Here is a 14,863-nt window from a genome sequence, read left to right on the forward strand (position 1 = left end):
CTCTGTTAAAGCCATCCAGCTGAGATATTTCTTTACAGTGGCACTAGATAACTAACACAGTAGCATTACGCTAAGTAAAAAAAGCCAGACACAAAACAGCACAGATTGTATGACTTCATTTATATAAATATCCAGAATAGGCAAACCCATGAAGACAGAAAGCAGATTAGTGGTTGTCAGGGATGGAGGCGGGGGCAGGGGGGAAGTGGGGGTTTCCTTTTGTGGTGATGAAAATGTTCTGGAACTAGATAGAGGTGACAGTTATACAACAATACTGTCAATGTACTAAATGTCACTAAATTGTATACTTTAAAAGGGCTAAAACTATGAGTTTTATTTTACCTGTAAAAAAAAAAAAAAAAAACTCCACTACTGTCGAGTCAATTCTGACTCACATGGACCCCACAGGATAGAGTATTACTGCCCCATATGGTTTCCAAGGAGCACCTGCCAACTTTTGGTTAGCAGCCATAGCTCTTAACCACTACACCACCAGGGTTTCCATGTCACATGTATGTTATCACAGTAAAACAACAAGGACCATAATTCAACCTTGGGTAAGTTTAAGGATGTATAGATCACAATGTAATTTGACAAAAAGTCCTCAGAAAAGACAAGGAACAATCTCAACGGCATAAGAAGTATGCTCTTTATCATCCAAGTTAATGACCGAAAGGAGTACCACGAACAGGCAGTACCAAGCTAATAGAACCAAGGTGCTATGGCTTGAACTGTGAACATCTCAGAACATCTAAGCTATAGAAAACTTAGCTGGTATAGTTCTTGTCTTCCTGTATCCTCTCAAAAGTGTGTTTTCTTCTGCTAGTCAATAAACACTGTCCAAATACACTGTGAGAGATAGGGGAAAAACAAAAAGGAATATAGACATCAGAAGTGCCACAGTCAAGCAGCCTACAATTTAAGTAGAGAGCTAAGAAATGAATATAAATAACGATAACTCAAGGTCAAGTTTGTAACTGCCCAAAGAGAGGTATTAACACAAGTCCTAGGAGTTATCAAAGAAGAAGAGAGAATTGTGAACATGGGATTGAGAATGCCGAAGGGGGCCTAAGGGGTACAAAGAAAGCCTTATAGTGATATGCTTCTAATAGTGGGTAATTTGGATGTGGAAAAATAGGTGAAGGAAGACATTTCAGGAAAAGAGCATAAAATAAACAAAAGCACAGAGGTAGCAAAATGCTAAGTTTATTCAAGGAAAGAAGATGAACTGAAGTACCCAGGACATTAGATTTTACCTGTCAGCATTTCTGCCATAGCAGATTCATTCTAAGTATTTGAGTTAAAGATTTAACTTCACAATGCATGGAAGTAGGATGAAATTACCTGCATGGTATATTTAGGAAAAAAGCCCAAACAAATTACAAATTTCACTCTACTTCAGACAGAGGTAGCCTGCCTGACTAGTATCTTGCACATTTCATTCCTGACAGCTGCCTTCACTGCTTTCTCAGCTGACATCCCCACTGCTCCCCTCACACTACTTAACTTGTCCCAGATTGACAATCCTTCAACTCCAAGGACTCTTAGGTGTGAGGACATTGATAGTCTGCCCGTGCTTTAGGGCATCTGATACACATTCTACAGGCTGGTTCTTCCACAGCAGGACCATCACACTCTCCACAGCCCACATGAAAGCACACAGTGCAGATTTTGTACAGAAGGGTTACTATGGCTAACACACTGTTTTATTTAGGTTTAAGGATTTGCTGATTTTTTTTTAACAACTAGAATATTAATATATTGAAGCCCCTGCCTCCAACAGCTTCAAATCACCATTTCAAACATTTATTTATTCCACATTTATTAGCATTTAATATGCCAAACTGCAGATCCTGTAGATGAAATACATACTCAGTACCTACTCCCAAGGAGCTCAGTTGGAAGACAGCTGTGGATTACGTAAAGGTTAATTAGATAAACTGTCATCTTGCCACTTATCTGTCATTGATTTATCCATTTAACAAACTCAGTCCAACACCTACTATGTGTCTAAAGAGAAAATACAATTAAAATGGAAAAGATAAGTTGGTGACCACCAGACACAAAGTACAAATAGGCAAATAATAAAATGTCTTGAGAGAAAAATTAAGGCTAAAAATAAGATGTAAAGATGTAAGCATAACATATGGGAAACATTTGAAATGAAAATCACTTAAGCAACTGTACTACATTCCAAACATGAACAAAATTTAATACTCACAGATTTCTTGCCAGATGGATTTTCATATTGACAATGAAAGCCAAAGCATTTAATCAACTCAAAACTGGGTGGAAGTAAATCAGAATAGGCACTCCCACAACTATTTCTAATCATTAGGTTTTACAGAGAAAATACTGACTCATACTAAGCACATTATGAAAACTAATAAAGTGGCAAATTACACGAAGAAAACCCCCAATGAGCGGAGTCACAACTTTGGTAAAAGGGTTTAAGGTTGTATGGGGCAGCCGTAACATTAGCTTCTTCTCAGACAATGTTCAAGCTAACAGTATAAGGTGAATAGACACTACATATTACGGTACTATATAATCTTTTTTTAAAAAATTGGTTTGTCCATTCAGTTCCTAGAGTAGCCATAAAGAGAGGCAAGGCCGTTTCCTATCAGGTTGACCTAAGGTTACCTGAATATTGTTAGAGGAATGAGAAAAGAGTAGCAGCTGCCTCCACAAGGAGTAAGTATTTTTCAGGGTCTTGGTCGTCTCTTCAAAGAACTCCAGTGATAAGTACACCCAACAGTGAAACCGTTACTCTTGGTAAATGGCAATGCTATACCTGTAACTTACTCATATTTGTACATTTCCAGGGTCTCCACATGATGAACTGCACAACTCTCGGGGTGCTATTCATATAAACTCCAAGGGGTATCTCTCCCTTGTTTTCCATTAATATTGTACGCTTCTACCTGATTTGCCCTGATAAAAGAATTTTTAAACATAAGCGCAATAAATGAACGCTCTGAAAAAGGCTTAACCTGTAAAGTCAGACCTAAACTGAAATGGAATCTTGATGTCAACACTTGGTGATCTCAAATCAACTTCTTTTAGCACTATTCTCATCTATTAAAATGGGTATAAAAACATATTTTACTTTAAAAGGCTGTGTTATGAGGCAAATGAAAATGTTCTGCAAATAGCAAAGCCTTACTACAAAAATTTGAATTATGGTGTTGGCAAAGAACATTGAATATACTACGGACTGCCAGAAGAACAAACAAATCTGTCTTGGAAGAAGTACAGCCAGAATGCTCCTTAGAAACAAGGATGGTGAAACGTCATCTCAAGTACTTTGGACACATTACCAGGAGGGACCAGCAGAAGGACATCATGCTTGGTAAAGTAGAGGGTCAATGAAAAAGAGGAAGACCCTCGACAAGACAGACTGACACAATGGCTGCAACAATGGGCTCAAGCGTAACAAGGACTGTAAGAATGGCAGAGGACTCGGCAGTGTTTCATTGTGTTGTACGTAGGGTCACTGTGAGTTGGAACTGACTCAACAGCACCTAATAACAACAACTATAAAAATGTAACTTATTTCCAGCAATCTTTCTCCCTGACATCACCAGTGGAATTATGTGCCTTTCCTCTGAGCTTATCTTTTGGTAATATTAAAACATTATTATTTTAATTATTTATTATTTTCCTTGTAAGACTATAAATGTCTTAAGGGGAAGAACAACTTACTGTATTTCTTACTCTGGTACTCAACAGAAATTCAACAAATAGTAGAATTTTATTATTTTACCATTAAATGTTATTATGAATATAGTAACAGCCTACTCTTTAAAGTCACTATGAGTCAGAATCAACTTGAAGACAACAGGTTTAGGTTTTCTTTTTATTCTTTACAATACTGTTACATACAAGCTTTATAGCATTTACTCAAGTACACTAGATTTTAATGACTTCTAAATAAAGTTTAAATCTAAAATGCCCAAATCTAGTGTAATGAATCCCCAGGAATGAGGCAGTGTGGTTCAGTGGCAGAACTCTTATCTTCCATTCAGGAGACTCAGGCTCAATTCCAGGCCAACACATTCTCATACCAGCCACCACCTGTCTCATCAGTGGTTTGCATGTTGCTATGATGCTCAACAGATTACAACAGAACTCCCATATTAAGACGACTAGAAAGGAAGGCCTAGTGATCTACTTCCGAAAACCAGGTCACGAAAACCCTGTGGATCTCATGAGTCTGATCCACAACCGATCGCCATTTCATTCCACTGTGCATGGCGCTGCCATGAGTCAGGGGCCAACTCCACAGCAGCTAACAACAACAAAAGCCCCAGGACGTAAGTAAAAGACTTAGGCAAAGTATGGTTGTTAAAATTCCTCTTGCTGGAAAAAGAATTACCACTTTCACCCCCATGCCCCACTGTATCATAAGTACTGTACATATCTATTATGCAGCCAAGGGTTTACCAATGAGAGGCTACATCAATTATTTATTCCAATACCTGGTACACATTGACTAGCTCAAGAGGTCAACACATTTGGAAGGAAGAAAAAAATCTGTGTTTCATCCACTGAGAAAAAGGTTTGACTGTGTGCTTTTAAAGACCATCAAATAGAAATAATCAATGTAAAAAAATAATAATAATTGCAATTCTAACCTCCCTATTACATTTAAATTTGGTCTTTCAAATTCGGCCCTTTCAAATAGCAGGATGTTATTTAACTAATGACATACCAAGTATTATGGAAAAACATATGTGCAAGACACACTGACATTCATTAGCCTAATAAATATGTTCTACTTTTCAGTACCTTTTGTAATGTATTTATTTTCCTATATATTCATGGAAACAGAATGACATTAAAGTTGGAGAAATATGAAATCATATCTCGGCTCTTCTATTTCCTTGCTGTAAAATCCTGGAACAAAGTAAGTACTCAATAAGTAATACCTGATGTTATTAGAAGAAATTTTGTAAAAGCTACAAGAGTAGCGTATACATGTACCTTAATCCTGCTGAGCTTTATAAACAGGTTATTTCTGCTTTACTTAACAACAACAAAAACAAAAACAGTGTTTTGTGGAGAGTTTGAGACTTCCTAAGAGTTTGCTTACAATGGAATAAAGGTTCAGAAAGCATAGCAGAAAGGGTTAGACAAAAGTAGAAAGCAGGAATAGGAGGGCCCAGGAAGCAAGTATAAAGCAGCATAATCATGAGACTAGCAAAGACGACAGGTAAAAGAAGGGGCTTGCATTTTACGCTTTTAAAGAAAAGAATGGATAAAATTAAAGTCCCTCTATGTTCCCATCTTGGCACCAAAATTCCTTTTGAGGATAACACTGACTGGGGTCTCAGAGGACAGTTTGTTGTATTCCCCTACAGTCTCTCTATGTGCCGAGAAACAAGGTGAAAGGGAGGGCTGGGGGTCGCTGGCCTGTGATGTGATGAACTCCAATGAGGCAGTGTGCTAAGCAGCAGTGGGAGTGGTGTGACAGCCCGATGAGGTTCAGTAACTACAGCTAAGCCATTGCCTCCCTCAGCAAAGGATACCACTACCTGCAAAACAGCATCACCCAGCTCTACAGTCAGGTTTTCAGTTTTGCAAGCCCCAAAACCTATTTTTTCCAGTTTATACAGGCATTCATGGAAAATAATATATACCAACCAAATCAGAAGAAATGGGCATATAAGCTCTAAAACAAGGTGGTAAGTTTGTAGTAAAAGATACATCTAGTTTGAGAATCAAATTGCATTTCTCCTGATTGAGATTGACTTAAATGCCAAAAGATTCACTTAAAAGCCAAAAGCTCTATCTGAGGATTGTGTAGGCAACAACTAGGTTACATCAATTCCTGGTAAACTGTCCTTCTAAGTTCTCAGGGTATTTCTGTTCAAACAACTCTGTCCATTTCCAAGCTTTGAGGGTTTTTTAAAAGAATTTTGAAGTTGTTTTTTTTTTTTAATAGAAGCACTATAAAGAATCTACTTAATGAATAACCTTAATGAGAAAAGATTAACGAATTACAAGAACAATTTACGAGCTACTAATCGCCGGAAAAAAAAAAAAAGTCCCTAACCAGTCACAAAGTTGAGCATATGCCAACAAGTACCACTACAACAGATGCAATTTATCTTTGCAGGCAAAAAGGATATCCACTATTTTCGGCGAACAAAACAGCATACTAATCAGCGCTGCTGTGAATAGCCCTGATGGTGCGTGTATAACATTCCAGGACACTCACAAAATGAGTTATTAGTGTGCTTTAGAAGTTGATCAATATTTCTCTTAGGTGCATGAAAATAATTTAGGAAAACAGAAACCCAAGGGGGAAAATACCTTTGTATTCAAAGTTTTCACCATTTAAAAAACATGTTTCCCAAAAGTGAAATTTCCCACACATGGTGAGAACAGCAAGATCCTCCCAAATAAGAGAAGCTGAATACTTTATCACTACATAGTGACAGCCGTGAAGAATGCAAGTTACCTTTTCGATGAATTACCTGAATAATGTCTTTATTTTGAATATGGATGCAAAACACAAAATTCATGTAGTGTGCCTCACTAAGTACAAGCAGTATGAACTATATGGCACACAAATCAGTCTATACTGCAATTATCAGCCAGTTCTTTAACAGCCTGGTGGAAGTTCTGCTGCCTGACATGCCTAACCAAATATGCTGAACAGTTCTGAGAGTCGAGCTACTCCTACAAAGAAGAGGTAAGTCAACTTAGCCGTAATTCCAGTTAGAACAAATCTAACTGGATCCAGTAACTCTGAGGGAGTGGCAGAGATTTGGGGACCATATTAAATTGAAGGTGAATGCTTGGAAGTTGGGGGAGGGGAGGTGAGGGGGACTTAATGAGCCTGTGGATAAGTCAAAAGATAAAAAATAGCTAAAACAAATTTAGGTCTGTGAATAGAATAAGAAAACGTAGAGCCACTTTCTCTTTTCCCCTGCTATTCTGGGAAAAAAAAATCTGTTTACTTCATAAGAATTATTTTAATAGTGCAGCTTGATGAAATGAAACAACAAAAAAAAGAATTCTGAAAGAAGTCATTACTCCATTGAGATCACTCAAGAAATATGCTTCCATCTTACACAAAATTGAGAACTATTCACCAAGCTAGTAGCAGGATACCTCCACAGTAAAAGGGGATGGGGTGAGAGGAAAGGGAATTAAACCTTAGATTGCCAAAATGCAAAATAATCGTCAGAAAGTAAAAGATTTATAACATAAATTACATTCAGCTGAGGAAAGCTTTTTTCCATTTTTTTTAAACCTTCACTCTGTCGCAATTCATGGCGTTAAATGAGCTGACCTTACTTTCCAGTTGTGATTTTCAATTACAGTGGATATTGATCCTACCTGTTATAAACAGCTAAATCATTTGAACCTTAAAACCTGTCATTCCAAGACACAAAAAAATTAATTCCATCTCTTTTTATATCTTAGCTACCCACTTTGGAATGAAGAAAAGGTAACTCTATTCAAGCCTTAACTAAACACCATATTAAAAAGAATTCCAAGACTTAGGAAAAATTGTAACTCCTTTAGAATGCTGACTTTGTTTTCAAATAGGAGTCCCTCCAAATCCTCCATCATATTAGTTGACCGTTGCTGAAAAAACTAACATCTCCATTTTGAAGTTGTGGAATGACCGAACAAAAACAAACAGAGAAGGACATGGACAGATTACACTCAGTGTATAGAGTGCACTGCAATGTAAATTAAACTCAGTATACAGTGCTGATCTATTCTTAATTTGTCCTACTATATTGATATTGTAATTTAACTAAATAATATCCGTGTAAATTATCAACAAAACAAATTACAACAAAATACAGTAAATCATCAACAAAATAAAATTAGAATAATCAGCACTCACCCTTAAGGGGGTATCATTCTGAGAAAAATCATTACCAAAATACATACCTGCTCATTTTGATTCCACTCCCCTTGTTGCTTCAGAGATGGAATGGCCCAGATGCTTAATTTCCCTGAGAAGTGAATGGCTGCAAGGAGAGTCCCATCTGGAGAAAGGCTCATCTTAAAGATCCCATCCTATACAATAATTATAATAAGGTCAGAGCAAGAGACTTGTAGCCTAATAGAAATAACTTCCAGAATTTAGTAAAACTCTTAAAGCATACGATGTTTTGCATGATTTTTAATAATTAAGGGTTCCAACTGCTTCATATCACTATAAATGTGCTCCAGCATATGGAAACAGGGCTCCTACCCTTAAGGAGTTTTATCTGTTTTACAGTGTTATAAACAACATATAACTCAAACCCAAATACACAAATTTTATAAAAAATAGTTCTTCATATCCTACATCAATTACCATCAGTTCTCAATACCTTTAATAAGATGCTCTTGACTAGATTGTGGATTCCTTAAAATCTGGGACCATGTCTTTAAAAGAGGTTACACTTACAAAACGCCCGGGATATGCGACGTGCTATGGATAGACTAAAAATGCATGCTGTGGAAAAGAAGGACAAAGAGAGGAGGAGGAGATAGCTAGAGGAAGAGAGGGCCAAAGGGTAATGGGAACGGATAGAAAGCACAGGAAGTAAAGTGTTCCTTCTGCTTTAAGGTACACTATGGATGTTTGAGATCTTCCAGATTTACTGTCAAACTACCCAATTTAAGGAAACCAACTGCTGCCACAGAACAGAGAAGCTTTGTAACACTGAGTTTACATGGCCAACCTAAGGGTACTCAGAAGGCTTGTTTGTATAAATCCTACTTGTCCAAATAATCTCCATCAGTCCTTTCCTACTAGAATACGAGGTTTTCTCAGTGACCACATAAGAGAAACCATACGAGCACTGGAATGTTCACCTAGCCTACCAGCTACTACAGAATCAGAAGAATCGAACAAACACTAAATGGACAAATAACTACTTCCCATTCAAGCATCTACTGAGGACAAGGCCTAAAGTAGCTTGCCCACAAAGACTAAAACAGAGACCAGAAAATGGCAGCCCATCAGCACATTTCCCCTGAATATTTAGAAAATCTAGCAACACAGGGCCCACATCCCCAAATGGCAATCATCTGGTGGAACCGAGTGAGTAGCTGATGCTCCTTTAGAAAAGTCGTAAGCTTTCCAGTTAGCCAAAGCCCCCCCCCCCACCCCCCGCCATTAAGGTAAAAATCAGCTGCAGAACTGAAAATGAATCACAACTAGATTGAAAAATCACAATTATTACACCTGGCTCAATTCACTAATGTATATTATCTGCCTACCCTCTATAGACATCTGAGTTTAAGTCCTCAGGGAGTCTAAAATGACTAGAACACATTAACCAGCAAGAATAACAGAACAATTTCAAGGGGTGAAGAACATTGTAGGATGATAGATAGCTGAAAAGATTACTAAAATTACTTTAACCAGATATAATCGGTGATCGACTCAACAGCAACAGGTTTGGTTTGGTTTTATCCTAAGGAGCCCTGGTGGCACAGTGGTTAAGTGTTCAGCTGCTAACCAAAAGGTTGGCAGCTCAAACCCACCAGCCATTCTCCAGGAGAAAGACCTGGCAGTCTGCTTCCATAAAGATTTAGAGCCTTGGAAATCCTATGGGGCAGTTCTACTCTGTCCTATATGGTCTCTATGTGTCAGAATCAACTCAAAGGCAGTGGATTTGGTTTTGGTTTATCCCAGAATCCTTGAACTAAAGTTAAAAAGATTAAAATACAAGTGCTCAGGAGAGAGAAGAAATACAAGTACTTGAAGCAAACTTTTAAATATATAACAACCCTTCTTCTGCAATGGAGATAAGGCTAGGAAAAAATGAAAGAACCGGCATCTTCCTTTAAAGTCAATAAGCTTTGTGGTTTTGTGTAAGGTGGGCCTCAGAAGTGTAGATTTCTATTGTTGTTAGGTGTCATCCAGTCAGTTCCAACCCATAGCAATCCTGTGTACAACAGAATGAAACACTACCCGGTTCTGCATCATCCTTAAAATTGTTGTTACACCTGAGCCCATTGTTGTAGCCACCGTGTCAACCCATCCCCTTAAGAGTCTTCCTCTTTTTGGATGATCATCTACTTTACCAAGCATGATGTCCTTCTCCAGAGACTGCTCCACTCTGATAACATGTCCAAAGTGTGTAAGATGAAATCTCACCACCCTTGCTTCTAAGAAACATTCTGGCTGTATTTCTTCCAAGACAGACCTGTTCATTCTTCTGACCTATTCATTCTCCATGTATGTTCAATATTCTTCCCCAATACTGTAATTCAAAGGTATCAATTCTATTAGCTAAATAAAAGAACTCTCAAGATGTCTCAGCCCAATCTTTTGATTTTATACAGGAACAAATTAAGATCAAAAGGGCTATGATGCTTGACCAAGATCATTAAAGTGTAGATAATAGAACCTAAGCTAGAATTCAGATGTCTTTAATCTAAATCTATGTCACTTCTACTACACCATAATCATCATCATCAGGTGGGCTCATGGCCTTTCTAGTAGTCACATGCATGCTCCTCAGCAGGAATAATGGTCACGAATATTTTATTGTTTTGATCACCTGAATAATTAGTCATGCGTTATCTGTATGGTAACTCCCAAGTAATACAAAGACTCCACTAAACAACTCCATGTAAGGCATGCTGAAAACAAGGTGAAAGTTTATGAATCTCTTTAACAAAAAATATATGTAAGTGGCATCTGAGGACTTAAAAGCTTGCAAGCAGACATCTAAGATGCATCAATTGGTCCCATTCCACTTGGAACAGAGGAAAATGAAGAAAACCAAAGATACAAGGAAAACATTAGCCCAAAGGACTAAAAGACCACATGAACCAGAGACCCCACCAGCCTGAGACCAGAACTAGATGGCGCCCAGCTACCACCAACGACTGCCCTGACAGGAGTAACAACAGAAAGTCCTGGACAGAGCAGGAGAAAAACAAAAACAAAACTCAATTTCACATAAAAAGACCATACTTAATGGTCTGACAGAGAATGGAGGAACTCCAAAACTATGGCCCCCATGCAACGTTAACCCAGAACTGAAACCATTCCCAAAGCCCACCCTTCAGACAAAGATTAGACAGGACTATAAAACAAAATACAATACATGTGAGGAATGTGCTTCTTAGTTCAATCAGATACGCGAGACCAAATGGGCAGCTCCTGTCCAAACGCAGGCTGAGAAGGCAGGAAGGGACAGGAACTGGTCGAATGGACACAGGGAACTGGGGTGGAAGGGTATGTGCTGTCACAGTGTGGGGATTACAACTAATGTCACAGAACAGTGTGTATAAATTTTTGTATGAGAAATTAACTTGAGCTGTAAACTTTCACCTGAAGCACAATAAAAATGTATAACATGAATAATTGAATAACAGCACTGTAACCAGAAAAATAATGAAATCAATATGCTACATTTTCTTTTCATACTTTTTTTTCTTTCCTTTTATTCTTTTTACTATTTAAAACTTAAGCAAGAAATGTATTAACTAAAATGTTACCACTTGCTTTTAATGTGGGGTACTTTATCCTTTTAGTTTCATTTGATAAAATGATACCCATACTACAAACTTAATATTCCTTTTTAAAACATTATAGAAATTTTCACTAGCACCCAAAGGTAGAAAGTATAGTATAATGAATACCCATGTGCCCAACAACCACCTTCAACAAATATCAAGCTTGTTTCATTTATCCTTTCCCACTCAACACCCCCACCCCAGGAATTTGCCCCCTAAAGTCTTTTAGAGCAAATTCCAGACATAATATTTCACCAATCTATACACATTAAGTATACATTTCTTTGAAGTCCTAAGTCATCTGTTTAACTTTCATATAAATGCACAGTAAGACTATACAGTTAGTCGCAGCAACTGAATCATAGCCAATCAGTGATGAATAAGTCATTTTTGTTACTTCAAAAAAGATGGCGTTTTCCTTCTGAAACAGAGGCTCTGCTTTGTATTTGTAGAAATATTTCTGCAAGCCTATAGCACCCAGAGTATCTGGCCCAGGGAGTAATTCATTACCCTGAGAGTAACGTGGCACAAGATCTCAAGCCACAATAAGTACTGTGGAAAATCCATGCTAAATTCTGTGAACAGTCTGTGGTATTGGGCAGTCTGAATGCCTGTTGGCTGGCAAGGGAGGGAACTCCAGAGTGCATAGCAAGAGATGGTTTTTCAATAAACTATACATCACAATAAAAGTAAACCTCAAACATTTAAGCTGCAATCCCTCATACTGTATTAAGATTTCTTAGCATAAGTGCATAATAATCTTGTTCTCTGTTCCTCCATTTGAATTAAGTAGTTATAAAAGCAATAAAATTTAGGTACAGCTGCCATTTTCACTTCGGTTAAAATGTGTCTGTGATTTTCTTTCATATTCCTCAACTATGAATGTCATTTTTATTTTAAACATCATTTCAACAGATGAAATGTTGGCCGAGAATATATAATATAGTTTTGCCATGTAATAGTTACGTCACCATAAGCATATTAGTTCACCACTACACATAATGGAGACTTTTTGTCTCTATGAAACACAAATAACACCAGGCAGCATTTCATTCTGATTTACATAGGGTCACTATTAGTCTGAGAGGACTTCAGGGCATCTAACAGCATTATAAGGTTGTTCTAAGCATGAAAACTAGAATATATTTATATGTTATATTTGTACGTATAAATATTTATATGTATAAATATATATTTATATTTAGATATATTTATATTATATATTTAATTATCATAGAATCCAGCTTGACCAACCCAGCTGGGTGGATTACCTAGGTAGTCAAGTCTGTGAGAGAAACAGGTTAGCAATAGGAAGAAGAGAAGAAATTAGAATTTGGTTTTGGAAATGTCAGGCTTGAAATGCCTGGAAGCTATCCTACTGGAGCCGTCAAGTAAGCAGCTGAGTACATAAATCTGAGATGCAGAGGGGTCTGGCTAAAGATGTCAGTTTAGGAACTGCTGGCACTAAATGGGATTGAAAACTAAACTTGGATTAAAATAATCATATTCCATACATCAAGGAGCTGTTGTTTATAGCATCCCAACATAGAACACCTTTAATTTGCATTGTCTACTACCTTTCCTAGTGAGAAACAGAGTTTAATTCTCCTGGAATCCAAATTTCTGTGTTCCAGGAAGGTTGGAGTGACCTCCCCAAACCATCTTCTGAAGTGATCTTTGGACCTTGAGCCTTAAGAAGACTGGCTTTTTAAAAGTTACCTTCAAGTCACACAGTGGTCTAGGTAAATTGCTAAGACTGTTTTGCCTTAGACACTGTGCTCTTTTGAAGAATTATCTATGTGCAGTCAGTTTCAACAAACAGAAACTCCAGGGTGACTAAAAGTTGTGTTTTAGGGTAAATTGTTATTATGTAAACACTGCTCTGATCCCATTTCCATGGCAATGTCTGGATGATGGGGTGTAAGAGTCTTTGGAAGTTCTTTCCTCTTTGGAACATTTTTGATTCTCTAGATTAAATGTTACCCTGACTTGCAAATTATATATTAAATAAACTTCAATCAATGTCTATTATTGCCTTAATATGATTTTTGTTTTAACAGTAGTAACAATGAGTAGATATTTAAATTTGTTTTTAATGATGAAAAATATAGATTTTCTTATATTTTACCAGTACAGACAAGATGAATTTCTATGTAAGCTAGAATAACTGAGAATCAATTATATCAGAAGACTTTAAAAAGGCTGTTCTAAAATTTTTTAAAGAACTGAAATTTTAGAACCATATGTAAATATGTTACTCTTAAATAAATCGCAACTCTTGTCTCCCTAAATAGTCCAAAGCTTTCCCCCATAGACACTATGTAGCTATTCTGACTGCAATAATGGGTGATAAGTAAAATAATTTACTCAATAATATGCACATAAATTCTTATAAAAACAGAAGGCAGCTCACCAACTTGCTTTATCTCTACCTACTCTCTACAAAGTTACCTCAACTTTCCTCTATGGAGTGTCCATAAGAGAACATGGTAGTAATGTAATACTCCCAAAATGTCACAGACATTAAGTCAGACATATCTAGGTTTGACTTTTTTAACCTATTTCTAATCTATGAAATTGGAAGAATAATTCTACACTTTGTAGGATGGCTGTAATATTAAATAAGATAATAAAAATATATAAAAATATCTGTACTTATTACTTTAAAATAAGAATACTATCTTTTTAAGTCTATTTGGCTGAGAAGGCAAGAAGTGATCTCTTAGAAAAAACTCATAAGATTATTAAAATACAAACAGAAAGGAACATGCATTATTGAAGTATGACTTAACAGAAAACAGTGAATACAACTTACTATCAGTCTATGCTATGAAGTTTTAACTACAATGAAAGATAGTCTTGGTAAGTTAGCGTCATCTGGTAGACAGCATGGGGCATGGTAAATGGTGGCTTACAAACAGCTTTCATGCAGCACACTTTGAACATACTATTGTCGTCCTTCACTAGTAATTCATTTATGGCCCTTTTAATTAACTTTGTATTATCAAATCTACGTCCCTCTCAGCCTCAAATCTTTTCCCAAAACGTTTTAAAGGTACTTGCCTCTTACTTCTTTGAATCTTTTGGGTAGTAATATAACACTATAAAACTACTATTAAAATTAGAAGGTAAACGTGATTTTTAACTTCCACTTCCACTTATCATTTATATTAAACCACTAGCTCAAACGTTCACTTATCTTTTCTCAATTAAGTACAATAATTTAACCCTTCCACTACTGGCACCAATATTTAGAGTAGGAATTGTGCCTACTCTGAAACATTGCAATAAAACTTCTTAACTGTCCTTTACAAAACAGAGATCCTTTTAAATGTTAAATATCAGATCTTTGTACTAAGATTAGCTGAAA

General features: G+C 36.8%; 1 protein-coding gene across 9 annotated transcripts in view; it reads right to left on the minus strand.

Annotated features, from left to right (window-relative positions):
- The window catches only part of NBAS (NBAS subunit of NRZ tethering complex), a 449,992-nt gene that overhangs the window by 335,903 nt on the left and 99,226 nt on the right, over positions 1-14,863 (minus strand). For all 9 annotated transcript variants that reach the window (XM_064295047.1, XM_064295045.1, XM_064295049.1 and 6 more), the window contains one exon: positions 7,918-8,046. In XM_064295047.1, coding sequence (XP_064151117.1) covers positions 7,918-8,046 — 129 coding nt within the window. The remainder of the gene's footprint in view (positions 1-7,917; positions 8,047-14,863) is intronic.

This window comes from Loxodonta africana, chromosome 12 (assembly GCF_030014295.1).
Source record: "Loxodonta africana isolate mLoxAfr1 chromosome 12, mLoxAfr1.hap2, whole genome shotgun sequence".
Lineage (NCBI taxonomy): Eukaryota > Metazoa > Chordata > Mammalia > Proboscidea > Elephantidae > Loxodonta > Loxodonta africana.